The 12,817-nt window shown below is 54.3% G+C and overlaps 1 protein-coding gene across 1 annotated transcript in view; it reads left to right on the top strand.

Annotated features, from left to right (window-relative positions):
- URB1 (URB1 ribosome biogenesis homolog) overlaps window positions 1-12,817 on the top strand; it is a 67,976-nt gene that overhangs the window by 37,523 nt on the left and 17,636 nt on the right. The window contains exons 22-30 of the mRNA XM_032353767.1: window positions 203-1,058; window positions 2,196-2,397; window positions 3,082-3,268; window positions 5,086-5,144; window positions 6,691-6,884; window positions 7,909-8,019; window positions 8,279-8,342; window positions 10,013-10,184; window positions 10,668-10,770. Of these exons, the coding sequence (XP_032209658.1) occupies window positions 203-1,058; window positions 2,196-2,397; window positions 3,082-3,268; window positions 5,086-5,144; window positions 6,691-6,884; window positions 7,909-8,019; window positions 8,279-8,342; window positions 10,013-10,184; window positions 10,668-10,770 (1,948 nt within the window). The remainder of the gene's footprint in view (window positions 1-202; window positions 1,059-2,195; window positions 2,398-3,081; window positions 3,269-5,085; window positions 5,145-6,690; window positions 6,885-7,908; window positions 8,020-8,278; window positions 8,343-10,012; window positions 10,185-10,667; window positions 10,771-12,817) is intronic.

Raw genomic sequence — 12,817 nt, 5'->3', positions numbered from 1 at the left:
GGTTGTGCTGGTGGGATGCACTGCTGTCAGGATACAGCTTTGACTGGGCTTGGGTTGGGGTGCTGTGGGATGGCCCTGAGAGGAGCGGGAGAGCTCGGGCTCGTGGATAGAAGGGCTCAGGGATGCTGTTGTCCGCCCTCCATCCTACAGCGGGCTGGCCCTGGGCCGTGTGTGAGGTCTGTGCCTTGTCGCTGTATTTCAGACGCTGGAGGAGGTGCTCATGGCCATCCTCAGACACCCCACGCTGGAGGGCTGGTTCCTGGCCCTGGAGCAACAGGCCATCCCGCCACACGCCCTCAGCCCTGTCCTTGTGAAACTCCTGGCGGCCCACCTCAGCGCCGGGGTCCTGCAGCTGCTGCTGGTCAGCGCCCCGGTCCTCCAGCGCACGGGTCAGCGGGGCCTGCTGGCCAAGTACTCCGAGGCCATCACTCAGAGCGTGCTGAAGGAGCTGCGACACAGGAGGACAGGCTCGGCTACAGCGCTGCCGAAGACGCTCCCGCAGCTGGAGGCCCTGCAGGGGCTGCATCCCTACATGGAGGGTGCCCAGCTCCGAGAGGTCACCCTGGCCCTGCTGAGCCTGCCTGAGGCCCAGCTGGTGGCCCAGCGGCTCCCGAAGTCTCCGGGGAAGGAGAGACACCTGAATGCGCTCGGCAAGACCCTGGTCCAGCTGTTGGCCAGCAGCCCCCAGGACCCGCTGCAGAGCAGCGAGCTCCTTTGGGCCTCTGAGTTTGTGAGAGGCCTGGGGGCTCTGCTCCCCGCGCTGGCCGTGGACGAGCTAGACGCTGTGTTGCTGCACACCCTGCAGAGAGAGCCCGCGCTGGCCCCCGCCGTCGGGGTCGACGTGCTCGACTACTGCCTGGCCCGGCGGACGCAGGCGGCCCTCGGCGTCGCCACCCTGCTCCTGTCGCTGAGCTGCACCCACGTCCTGCGCTTCGAGCTGTGGTGCGCGCGGCCCGGCGCGGGGCTCTGCCTGCAGGAGCGCCTGGACGACTTCCTCCCGCTCCTCGACGCCTACCTCCGGGCCAGGACGCAGGGACGCTTCGCACGCCCGGCGGGAGGTACGGGAGCTGTGGGCTTTGGGCAGCCGGCGGTGCTAAGGCAGAGGGCCGTTTCTGACCTGGAACTTCCATGTTTGGGGTTTGGGTGAAGTTCTCTCCTCCCCAGACACTGACCCAGCCCTGGAGATGGAGAGACAGGAGACATTCGCACTCACCGCCCCACATCTCAGCCTGTGGTGTGAGGTGCTACCCCCACGCTCCCGTCCACCCCAAGTCCCCCATGGGAAGCCAGGGCGGGCTGGGTCGAGGAAGGTCCTCCCCGGGGCAAGGGAGGCATTCGGGGTGACCTCCCTTTGTCCTGTTCCTTGTCCTCACCAGCAGTGGTGACAGTGATGCTGAGTGGAGGCGGCTTGGGCCCAGCCCCCGTCTTCCACCTGCAGGCTTTCGGGGCTGAGGCACTTTTTATTCACCTGAAATTACTTCATTTTTTTTTTTTATTGTGTATATGAATAATTGTTCACTTATTGCTTTCCCTCAGGGTGTCATGACTTCATAGCAGCAATGACAGATGGTTTTTAAAAGTCACAGAACCTGCTTTTATCAGTGATTCCTCTTTTTTCTTTTAAGATTTATTTACTTGAGGGGCATGTGGAGGGGGAGCGAGAGGGAGGGGCAGAGAGAGCGGGAGAGAGAGAATGTCCAGCGACTCCACACTGAGCAGGGAGCCCGGCGGAGGGCTCGATCTCACAACCCAGGAGATCGCAACCTGAGCTGAACCCAACAGTTGGATGCTTACCCAACTGAGCCACCCAAGTGCCCCCTTTAGTCAGTGACTCTTGGGGCACTTCTGACGTGCCTCTCCCGTTCCCATGCCTTTGAGGCACGAGTCCTGAGTGAGTCCTGAACTTTGGTCCTCAGAGTCCCATGCCCAGCTTGGAGCTAGGCCTATGCTCAGGGCCGTGTCGGAGGGTTGACTGCCAGAGGACCAGTGACGTGCTGGGCAGCGTTTAACCAACTGGCCTTTGCGTTTGCCTGTCTCTTTGGCATCTGTGCTTCTGCCCTGGCCAGCCTCAAGCTACGAGCGTGAACCCAGCCAGTCACAAGTTCCTGAAAGTTAGCCGTGGGCTCTGTGAGCTGGTACATGCTGGTCCCAGACACAGCAGCATGTGACGGTTTCTCCTTTTTGTCTCTGCCTAGTGTCCTCTGCTGTCATTCCTGTCTTGAGGAAGGCTGTGTGGAGACGGCTGCAGACCAGGCTTCTCAGCACAGAGGGGCCCCCAGCGTCCGGGCTGCATCAGGAGGTCCTGGCCCAGCTGGTCCCGTTTGCAAAAGCCAAGGACCTTGCTGTCCTCGTGGACCATTTGCCCAACTTGCTGCAGACTCCAGGCAGGCACGAGAGGTAGGAAGGCTTGCGTCCATCTCTGCTTCACTTTTCCCAGTAGTTTGTTTTGTTTTGTTTTTTTTGAAGATTTTATTTATTTGACAGAGATCACAAGTAGGCAGAGAGGCAGGCAGAGAGAGGAGGAAGCAGGCTCCCCGCTGAGCAGAGAGCCCAATGTGGGGCTCAGTCCCTGGACCCTGGGATCACGACCTGAGCCGAAGGCAGAGGCTTTAACCCACTGAGCCACCCAGGCGCCGCATCCCAGTAGTTTTTATAAACTAGTGAAAAGTTGCCGCACTGCTGTCATGCCCATCGATGAGAAGGCGCCTCCTCCAGGAAGTCTTCCTCCAGCCATCCTGCCTGGAGCGAGCCCATCTCCATGAGTGGATGGCTGGGTCTGACGCCCTGAGAGCAGCAGTTCTCAACCGGGGGTGATTTTGCTCCCCTCCTGGGGACAGTTGGCCACGTCTGACATTTTTTATTATCACAACTCAGTGGGTGGGCAGTAGGGGTGGTTGTCACTTCTGGCATCTAGAGGGTAGAACAATGGCCAGGGCAGCCAGGGACTCCGGTGCTTGGGTGCTGCGGGGCAGTGGGACTCAGGGCACCTGTCCCAGGTGGCCCACTGTAATGTGAGGGACACTTAAGCTGGAGGCAAGTAGGCCATGCCCCTGACTCTGCACCTTTTGTCCCCTGCTGCAGTTGGAGTGTGGCCGACTCTGTGTCGGCAGTGCTGGAGGGGTCGGCCGGAGAGCTGCGTGCCTGGAGGACGGCTCTGTTGGAGTCCTGTGTGAAATGGCTGATTGCGTCTTTCAGTGGGGGCCAGCACGACCACGACAGCGCCCGGGATCAGGAGCGGCAGATGCTGCTGAGGTTCCGTGAGCTGCTGGTAGGTGTCTTTCCTTTCCGTGGAGAGCCTGACTGCACTTAGAAGGGGAAGAGTGGAATAGACAGCAGAGTTCACGGCCGTGCTCCCAGAACTAGCGGGAGATGAGCACGGTCAAGTCCGAGAGGCAAAGCGGCAGCTGGGGGAGGCCCCGGGACCGTGCACTGCCTTCTTCCGTGAACAGATGTGGGATTTCGTTAAGCACGCTTCACTTCTACTGAAACGGTTTATGGGTTTTTTTTTCTTACTTAGTCTGTTAATAAGATGACTTACATTAATTGGCTTTTGGTGGTTAAATGAACTTCACATTCCCGGCATACACCTGCTTGATGGCAGTGTATTACGGTTTTTCCATATTATTGGATTTGATATTTTATTAAGATATTTTAATATCTTTTATTGGTGATATTTTATTAAGAATTTTTATTATTTTATTAAGAATTTTATTAAGATTTTATTTTTGATGGTGATATTTTATTAAGAATTTTTCCTTCTGTGTGCATGATTTCATTTTCTGGCAGTTGTTCTTTGTCAGGTTTTAGGATCGGGTAACACAGCCCTGAGAATGAGTTGGGAAGTTTCATTCCAGGTTTTGTATTTCCTGTGAGCATTTTGAAGCATTGCTTTCCTGTCTTCTGGCATACGTTGTTCTCGATAAGTCTGTCATTCTTAACCTTTGTTCCCCTCCCTTAGGATCTTTTTTTTAACGTTTTTTAAAGCAACGTGATCGTGATGTGCCTTCGAGTAGTTTTAAGATTCTTATGATTGGGGTTTCCGGGTCTTCTTGCCACTGTGAGTCTAGAGCTGTCATAATATTTGGAAATAGTCAGCTCTTATTTGTGGTCATTATTCCCTTCTATTGAAGCATTCTTTTAAAAAGAATTCTTTATTTTTTTGCACAGGAATAACATCTTGAAGCATATGAATTATTCCTCAGTGCATGATATAAAATTACACTAAAACTCATAAGGTCTGTGACTTGTGTTTGAAGTCTGGACCCAAATTTAAAAAATAATCCTCAGGAAAATAACCCCAGGTGACAGTAATGTGATAAATAGATTCATAGATTATAGATCAAGCAGTTTGCTTACCTTGTATCAAGAGACTTCGTAACCCGTATCTCAGCCTTAATTCCTTGTTACAGGTTTGTGCATTCAAGGTTTCTAGAAGCCCAAATATGGCAGAACGAGGGGGGCACATGGAACAGCCCAGCCTGTATTGTGAAATACAGCTCCGTGTGTGTGTGTGTGTGTGTGAAATACAGGCTGTTAAGCGTGGGGTTTAGTGTTAACAAATGCACATAGACCTTGTGCCCACACTCCTGTCAGAGATTTTCATCATCCCACGAAGTTCCCTCCCTCCAGAGCACCCAGCCCTCTGGTTTCACTGGGCGCCATATTTGGAGATTTTCTCTACCTCAGGGACTGTGGGCCAGCACCGGCCCTGCCCGTGGGGCAAAGGTCTTCCCCTGGGGAGAGGTGCTGTCCGGTATGTAAGCCATGTGTGTCTGGCCCTGTGTGTGACGTAGGCCACAAGCGCCTTCTGAATTGGTGGACAAAGGGAAAGGTAACAGGGCTGTCAGGATTTTTTTTCCTGCTATTTGGTGACCATAGACACGCTAATGAAATGACAGAGCTACTCACAGAAGTAATAAAACAGCTTAGAAAAAAATCCAAGAAAGAAACAGCTGTGTGCTTTTGTGGCTTGCTTAGGTCACCGAATTCCGTGTTTCCTGGACGGCTCTCATTTAAGCTCTGTATTTTCAATTTTAAATTAATTGGAGATGACCCCTGAATATTTCTTGCTTCTTTAATTCACAGAGTTCTCTTAACGAAGTTGATCCTGGTGATTGGCAGAAATTCGTGAAGACTGGACTCAAGTGAGTCCATTTGCTCTGTCGGGGTGATTCAGCGTGGGCGTGAGCGTGCGACACTGAGCCCACGGGGTGTCTCATCCGCATGGCATCTGGGGACCACGCGGCGCTCCCGGTTCACAGATGACGGGGTGTGGGATGCCGGTGCGGCTGGACGATTTGCCCACTGACATGGAGCTGGCTTCTGGAGATGATGACAGAGGAGGCCTTTTAATTTTTAGAAACCAGAAGTGTGCAGAGAATACTAGAGCAGCGCCCAGTTTGAATAATGCCGACAGCTTCCTGTGTTTGTCCCGATCCTCCTCCCTCCCCACAAAGCGTCACTCTCCTGAGGTCAGGCTTGTCACTGCCGTGGGTGTTTTCCTACCTTGGTTGCACGCCGGCCTGTCTCTAAGCAGTAGTGACATTATTTTAGTTGGCTTCACTTCCTGTACCAATGTGTCTATCACTTATGTGGGTTTTTTTTTTTTTTTGCGCTCAAGTGCTTTTGAGTTCCCCAAGCTGATACACACAGATCTCAGCCCATTTGTTTTCGCTGCGCGGTGGGGCCTAGTTCTGCCGTCAGCCCCCGCCCGTGGACATCTTCCTCTCTCCCCGTCCCTCCCATGCCCGCAGTGAAGGCTGTGCACCCCCTCGTGCCTCGTGCCCGGTTTTCTCAGGGAGGGGCGCTCGCTGGTGGGGAGTGTGGCCACAGCTTCGGCTTTACTAGATTTTTCACTCGCTGTCTGCAGTTTCCGAGCTCCCCTAGTGCGCGTTTTCCTCACATCCTCACTCACACTTGATACGGTCAGACTCTTCGGTTTCCAGCAGTCAGGTAGTCACGAAACTTCCTCGTTGTGCCCCTGATTTTCTCTTCCCTGATGAGTCACCACGTTGAAACAGAAAAATACTGTCCCAGAGGAGAGAAAGACGTGAAGGCAGGTCACAGATCGATGACCCCCGAGGATTACCATCATGAAATGGTGACATTTCTCCCAGGCTTTGGCTAATGTGTATTTCTAGAATGCCCCCTGTACATTAAGTGATTCTTAATGTCAGTGAGTCCCACCTGACAGAAAAGCTGCTTTGTTCGAGAGCAGGATGCTCTCATGTCTTCGGTGGGTTCTGAGGGGTTTAAGGCCGAGGAGGCCTCTGAAGCCCCGGATGGGGTTTCCCAGTCGCTGGACGTGAGGAAGGAGGGAGGCTGCCGTGGCAGGGTGGGCTGAGTGGTCTTGGTTCAGGTGCAGCGAATCTGCCTCCTGGCACTTCAGTCAAATAGGAGGTTGGTTTGGTGTTCGCACTGCAGGAAAATGAACGCATCCTGTCCCTGTTTTCAGAAGTGCCCCCTGCCGCACGTGGAGGGCTAGGAGGGTGACCAAGCGAGTGTCCAACAGTGACCGTAGTGGGATCAGCATGGGTCGATGGGTGTGCGCTGTAGAATTTTCACCTTTACGGTGTGGTAGAAATTTATCTTTGGAAAATGCCGAGAAAAAGGTTTTTTATTGTCTCCTGTGAAATAAAACTCCCCTATATGAAGCTCTTCCCCCCCGCACCCCCGATGCTTGCCTCCTAGATTTCGGTATCAGGACCACGCATTTTTGAAGGCCCTCCACGCTGCCATACAGCACCTGTATCTTCCAGAAAACTCCGTGTGCGCGAAGCTCATCCAGCTCCCCGTGGTCCACATGATGCTCACGCAGCACTCTCTGTTTTTGCCGACTCTGCTGAAATCTGAAGAAGAGGAAAACCCAGACAATCAAGTAAAAGGTGACCCCCCCTTCCCCCACCGTCCCATTTCAGAAACAGATTTTATTTCTTGATTTGTGGCGCTCGCTGTGCACCAAGATTTACCACCGATGCGTTTTCCGAGCTAAGGAAGCGTTACCAGAATGGCGTTAGGGTATTTTGTTTCTCTCAAATCCAAGCTCAAGAAGTGTTTCCTCTGACATCGGGCCAAGCAGCAAATACAGACTTCTCTTCAAAGTCTGTTCTGGCTTCTAGAAGTCACGTTTCAGGTCTTAATGTTCATGCCACGGGCAAGTGTTAAAATCTGGGAATTGGGGGAAGTTCATTGTGGGTCTGCCCTAAGAGAAGCTGTTTAGTTGTGTGAAATGCTTTAATCAGAAGATTGAAACTTTCCTCAAGGGTGAAGAGTTTGAACGTCCCAGTTAACAGTTCCCTGCCAGGAAGCTGTCAGAAAGGCCAGGTTCTGGAAGCTCTGCCCCAGCTCAGTAGGGTTTATTTTAGCGCCCGTGACCCCGAGTTTGGTGTAGGCTGCGGGAGAGGTCAGAGGAGATGGTCCGAAGGGTCCTGTCCCCTTGAAGCCACGCTCTACTTAGAGACAACATGAACCTGCTCAGGCCGGTAGACGTCCCCACGGTCGGTCTGTGACCACGGCTAACTGAAGAGAGCCGACCCCCGAGTTGCTGGAATGCGGGTAGGAAAAGCACGAAGGCCCCGCCGTTTATTTCGGCAGGAGTAGAGCTGCAGAGGTTGCCAGCACAGTCTCGGAGCTGCTTAAGCTTGAAAATCTTTGGCGGCTTCAGGTGTGGGAGGGGGAGCGAAGAGAGCAGTGACAGCCTTGCCGAAGCCCTGGGGAGAGACATGGTGGTGAAGACAGGCTGCTTTTAAGAAGGGAAAGAGAGGAGGCAGCTCAGGCCAGAGACCGATATTGTTCAGAGAAGGCATTTCAAAAGCATTTAAATGTTCCCGAGACGCTTCCTCTTCTACTTCTCTTCTCGCGCGCACATCCCCTTGCGCTGCTGCACAGTTCAGTCTTGTTTCCTTCCAGAAGCGCTGGTGGATCTGATGTCCGTGGTGGTGAAGATGTGTCCCTCTGTCTGTGAAAGCAGTCACTTTGCGGTGCTCCTTGGGGCCTATGGTGCCACTCTCAGCGTCCTGGGTAAGGGTGTGGGGCCTGGGTGGTATGGCCAGGGAGTGTGGGGACCAGGCAAGTGTTGTAACTAGAGGGTGTGACCAGGGAGTGTGACGGCACCAGGCAGGCCCTGTGACTGGGGAGTGTGAAGGGACCAGGCCGTGTGACCGGGCAGTGTGAGGGGACCAGGCCGTGTGACTTGGGAGCATGAGATCAGGCGGTGTGACAGGATGGGAGGACCATGTGACGGTTCAGCTTTCTAAATGGGCCTTGGTTTGGCTTCTAGATCAGAAGATTTTACTTCTCCTCCGGGCGTATGAACAGAATGACCTCAGCCTCGTGAACTTCAGGTGAGGTTGGGCCTGGAGGGGCCAGTGGCAGCCTTTGAAGGCGCCGTCCTGAGACTTGGGGAGCATGTTCCGACAGCAAGCTCCCCAGGTTTTCTCTCGTACCTTTGTGGTTCTCGGGGAGAGCTCGATGGAGGGCGCTCCCTTCCGTCATACCCCGGCTCCCGCGGAAGGCCTGGCCTCACGCTCTAAGGATGGTCCGTGGCCATCCCTGAAGGAGCAGGCCTGAGTGAGGGGCCCACGTGGTGCTCTGTGGGCGTTTAGCAGGCAGCCCTCACGCCAGCACACTGTGCCCGCTCGACCGATGGATCCGGGGGGTCTGCTGCTTGTCCGCTTCCCCTACCCGCCAGAGAACAGCCCCCTGAAATAGCTAATTTATTTTGTGACTCGAATGACTCCTGCTGCCCTGTGCAGAAATGAGTGTGTGTTTGGAGTTCAGTTTAGAAGTCTTCGTTAAGTAGATGTTCACTGAGCGCTTGCTGTTTGACAAGCGCTGGGCCCAGCGCTGTTGGGAACACCTAGAGGCGTAAGACACGGTCCTGCCGTGTCTGTTAAGGGGAACAGTGACTGTGAACGTAACTCTTCCGTAATTGGCGTTTGGTGGCATGACCCAGCTGTCGGGAGCTTGTGGGAGTACCGTCTCCCAAGGGGGCATCAGGGAAAGCTCCGTGACCCGTTTGGCACTGGAGGGATTTGATGGACGTGAGGGGTCGGTGGAGGAGCCTGGGGACACCACGTGGAAGGACCAGGGTCACCATGGCGGGGAGTTGAGAAAGTCAGCACGTTCCTGGGAATGGTGAGCAGCTGAGCTTGTGTGCATCACGAGACAAGCAGAGGGAAGAGGTAGCGGGGAGGCCAGACAGCCTGGCTGGTCGGGACTGTAAGGATCAGACTGAAAGACTCTCATTTCCATCCAGGAGAGAGACAGCTGATAGACCTTTGGGGGCAGAGAAGTGCTCCCCGTCAGAGCCGGGCTCTGGCGGAGCACCTTCGCCAGTGGGGAGGTGGGTGGGCGGGAGTGGGGGGAAAAGGAGGAGGAAGGGGAGGCGATCTCCGGGGCCGCCGCAGTGGGTGTTGGTGCTAACGGCTTGAGGCGTTTACATGGTAGACTCGAGGCAGCGACGGCCAAGGCCGTTGGGTCAGGCCTGCGGGGCTGGTGGCCGCCTGTGACTCGGGAGGGGTTTGAATCCGGAAGCCTCACGGAGCAGCCGGGATTCTCCAGCTGTGGCCCGGCATCTGGACACTGGAGCCAGACTTCCCTGCTTGGCATTGCAGCTCTGCCACCGACCAGCTGGGCAAGTGGCCAGCTGAGCAACCTCCTTAATCCTCCCGGGATCGCTTCCCCCGTTTGCAAAATGGGGATAATGATGGTACCCCCGTCCTGGGGTTGTCCCACAGATACAGTGGGACTAGTAGATGGAAGAGCTTCGAGTAAGCTCCGTGCAGGTGTCCTCCCCCCACAGTCACCCGCCCCCATCCCTGCTAGCCTCTCCGCCACGCGCACCTCCCCCTTTGTTAGGGGGACTAGATGGCGGCGCTCTCGTCCCGTGCTCCAGGCAGTGCCTGGCGTGTGCTGGCTGCTTGGCAGAGCTACCCTTGCTGGCCATTGTCCCCGTCGTGCATTCTGTCCCGGGGGAGGTGTGACCCGTCTTTGTCATCCCACCTGGCTCTAGAGTCCTGCTGTGGGGCCCTGCGGCGGTGGAGCATCACAAGACGTGCCGGAGCCTGGGCAAGTCACTGTGGCAGCAGCCGAGCGTCGGGGACATCCTCCGCCTGCTGGATCGGGACCGCATGATGAAGACCATCCTCCACTTCCCCCAGAAGCGGAAGCTGCTGCCCCCCGAGGTGCGGGGCTGGGGGCAGAGCCAGCGGGGGGCATTCTCAGCAGCAGTGGGTGCTTTCCTGCTCGCCCTGCTGGGGAGTCCGTTGGCCCCCTCGGCTTCAGCATCCTGTGAAACACACGCGCTCTTTCTCTTATGGGCTGTTGACATCGTGTTCCGTACAGTTCCAGCTGTACACAGAGGGACCGAGACAGGGCTGTCGTACACCTGTCACTCCGCTTCAGCCGTTATCGTCACTGGCCATGCCTGTGTCCTTCAGAACTGCCCTGCACACACCCCCCGAACCCCGGCAAAAACACTAGTTTTTGCAAAATGGGGATACAGATGCCAAACACCCCAAATGTAGCTGTTTTGTGTTAGAAGCACTGTTTTCTTATGCTTTTGAATATTCAAAATCATTTAAACTCTAGATTAGTGGCTAAGCACTCGTGTGTTTTTACATTTATGAGTCCAGACCTCACATTCTGTTTGTTTTGGGCTGTCTCAGGATGCAGAGGAACTGATCTTTAGAGACCGGAGCACAGTGGATCTCGATGACCTTTATGACCCCTGCTTTCTCCTGCATCTCTTCAGCGAGCTCACCAGGCCGGGTGAGTGCTGCCTTTTACGGGCCAGGGCGCGGGGCTGGACCGTATCAGCTTTCTCGTGGGGGTGACTACCATGGTAACGGAAGTTTGTTACTCATCCTAGAGTATCTCCATCTGCCTTCCTACCTTTTCATTCCAGAGATTTTTAGAAGAGTAACAGTGAATGTTTTGAATATACAGTGACTTAAAAAAAAAAACAAAAAACAAGGCCATTTATAATCTTAAATCCTGGGAGTATCCTTTCATCCTTGCTGGGTTTTCCTAATTTTCAATGGCAAGAGCCTTTTCTGAATTGCCACTAGATCGTGATCAAATGCCACCAGGTTTTCTCTTTGAGAATGAGGGAGAGCCTGCCGAGGTTGGCTTTTTGTTGGCGAAAGTGTGATTTTGAAATTAAGTGTCGAGTAGCCGGAGGGCGGGAGTGTTCATGAGGGAACGTAGGCGGGACACAGGACGGGGGCTGTGGTGTGCGGCGTTTTGTCACTGGTAGGCGTGTCCTGATGCCTCACTGTGGTTTTCGTTTGCATTTCCTGATGGCTGATGGTGTCCAGCGTCTTGAGGATCGTAGGCGCTCTGTATGTCCTCTTTATTGAAATGTCAGGGCATGTCGTTTGCCCATTTTCTAATGGGATCTTTTTTCACGTTTTTCCCCATGAGGTTTGGGGGTTCTTTATATATTCCAGGTACTCGTCCTTTGTTGGGTATGTGGCTGGCGAATATTTTCTCCCAGTCTGTAGCTTTTGTCATCCTCGGGACAGAGCCTTTCACCGAGCCCAGGTTTTTCATTTTGAGCAAATCCCATGGATCAGTTTCTGCTTTCATGGGTTGTCTGTGCTGATGCTCGGGCCGGGAGAGTCAGGAGCGGCTCGTGACTGCTCCTCGTGGGGCCTCCCCTGAGGAGGCCTCCGCTGGTGCTCAGTGAGGAGCAGGAGGGGCCTCTCGTACTGCCCCCCAGCCCCCTCTTAGCCTCCCCGACAGCGTCACCCTAGCAGGGGACTTGGGGTCCCGTCTCACAGCCTGCCGGGCGCCACACCGCGCCTTCGCTGGGGTGGGTGGGAGCAGGGCCGCGGCCTCCTCTGAGGTCTTCGGCTGGCGCGGAGCAGCTACTGTCCACATTTTGTCTTACTAGGCTGCTTCTCTTCTAGCCTTCCTTCTAGAGCCTAGAGAGAGCAGCCTTTTGTTCAGGCTTTATCAGTGCCTATTGGTTTTCTGGGCTGCTGGCTTCCTCAGCTCAGAGTCTGGGACACCAGGGGCAGAAGGAAAACACGGGGAGCTCACCTGAGCCCCCAGCTGGTCAGCTTCTTTTCTACCTTTCGGGGTCATCTTACATCTGTCCAGGATTTTTCGTTTGTGCTTACTGCTAGAAATAGAGAAACTGTGTCCACTCCATCTTCCCAGAGCTACGCATCTAATTTAAGTGGTTTTTAACATTAGCTGATATATTCACAAGTTCAAAATTTAGGTGGTACCGGAGGGTCTGTGCTGAAACTGTCTTCCTACCCAACCTCCGGCCTCTGAATATTCAAAATCATTGAATTTCCCCTCCTCCAGTGGGAGCATGTTAGCTGCTTCTTGCAAGTGCTCCCGGGCCCAGCTTGCTCCCTCGTGGCCTGTCGCAGCTGCAGTCAGGCCTACACAGAGGGCACCGGGGGCGGGTGTGGGCAATGGGGCAAGGCCTGTGTTCTGTGGCTGTGCCCATTGGTGTGGCTGGTGTGATGCCTTCAGGACCCCCAGGCTGCTTCCTGCTGGACTTAATTTAGCTGCACTGGGATACCATGTCCTTATTTGTGCTGTTTTGTTCCTTTTCACCTACAGTTGTCTTTTTTTTTTTAAGGCTTTATTTTTATTTATTTATTTTTAGTTAACATGTATGGTATTATTTGTTCGGGGGTACAGGTCTGTGACTCATCAGTCTTACACAATACACAGCACTCACCATAGCGCATACCCTCCCCAACTCCATCACCCCGAACCACCACCCCTCCCACCTCCCCTCCAGCAGCCCTCAGTTTGTTTCCTGAGATTGAGTCTCTGTCTCCCTTTCTGATTT

This window comes from Mustela erminea, chromosome 1, assembly GCF_009829155.1.
Source record: "Mustela erminea isolate mMusErm1 chromosome 1, mMusErm1.Pri, whole genome shotgun sequence".
Lineage (NCBI taxonomy): Eukaryota > Metazoa > Chordata > Mammalia > Carnivora > Mustelidae > Mustela > Mustela erminea.
This window is presented reverse-complemented; position numbering and strand designations above follow the sequence as displayed.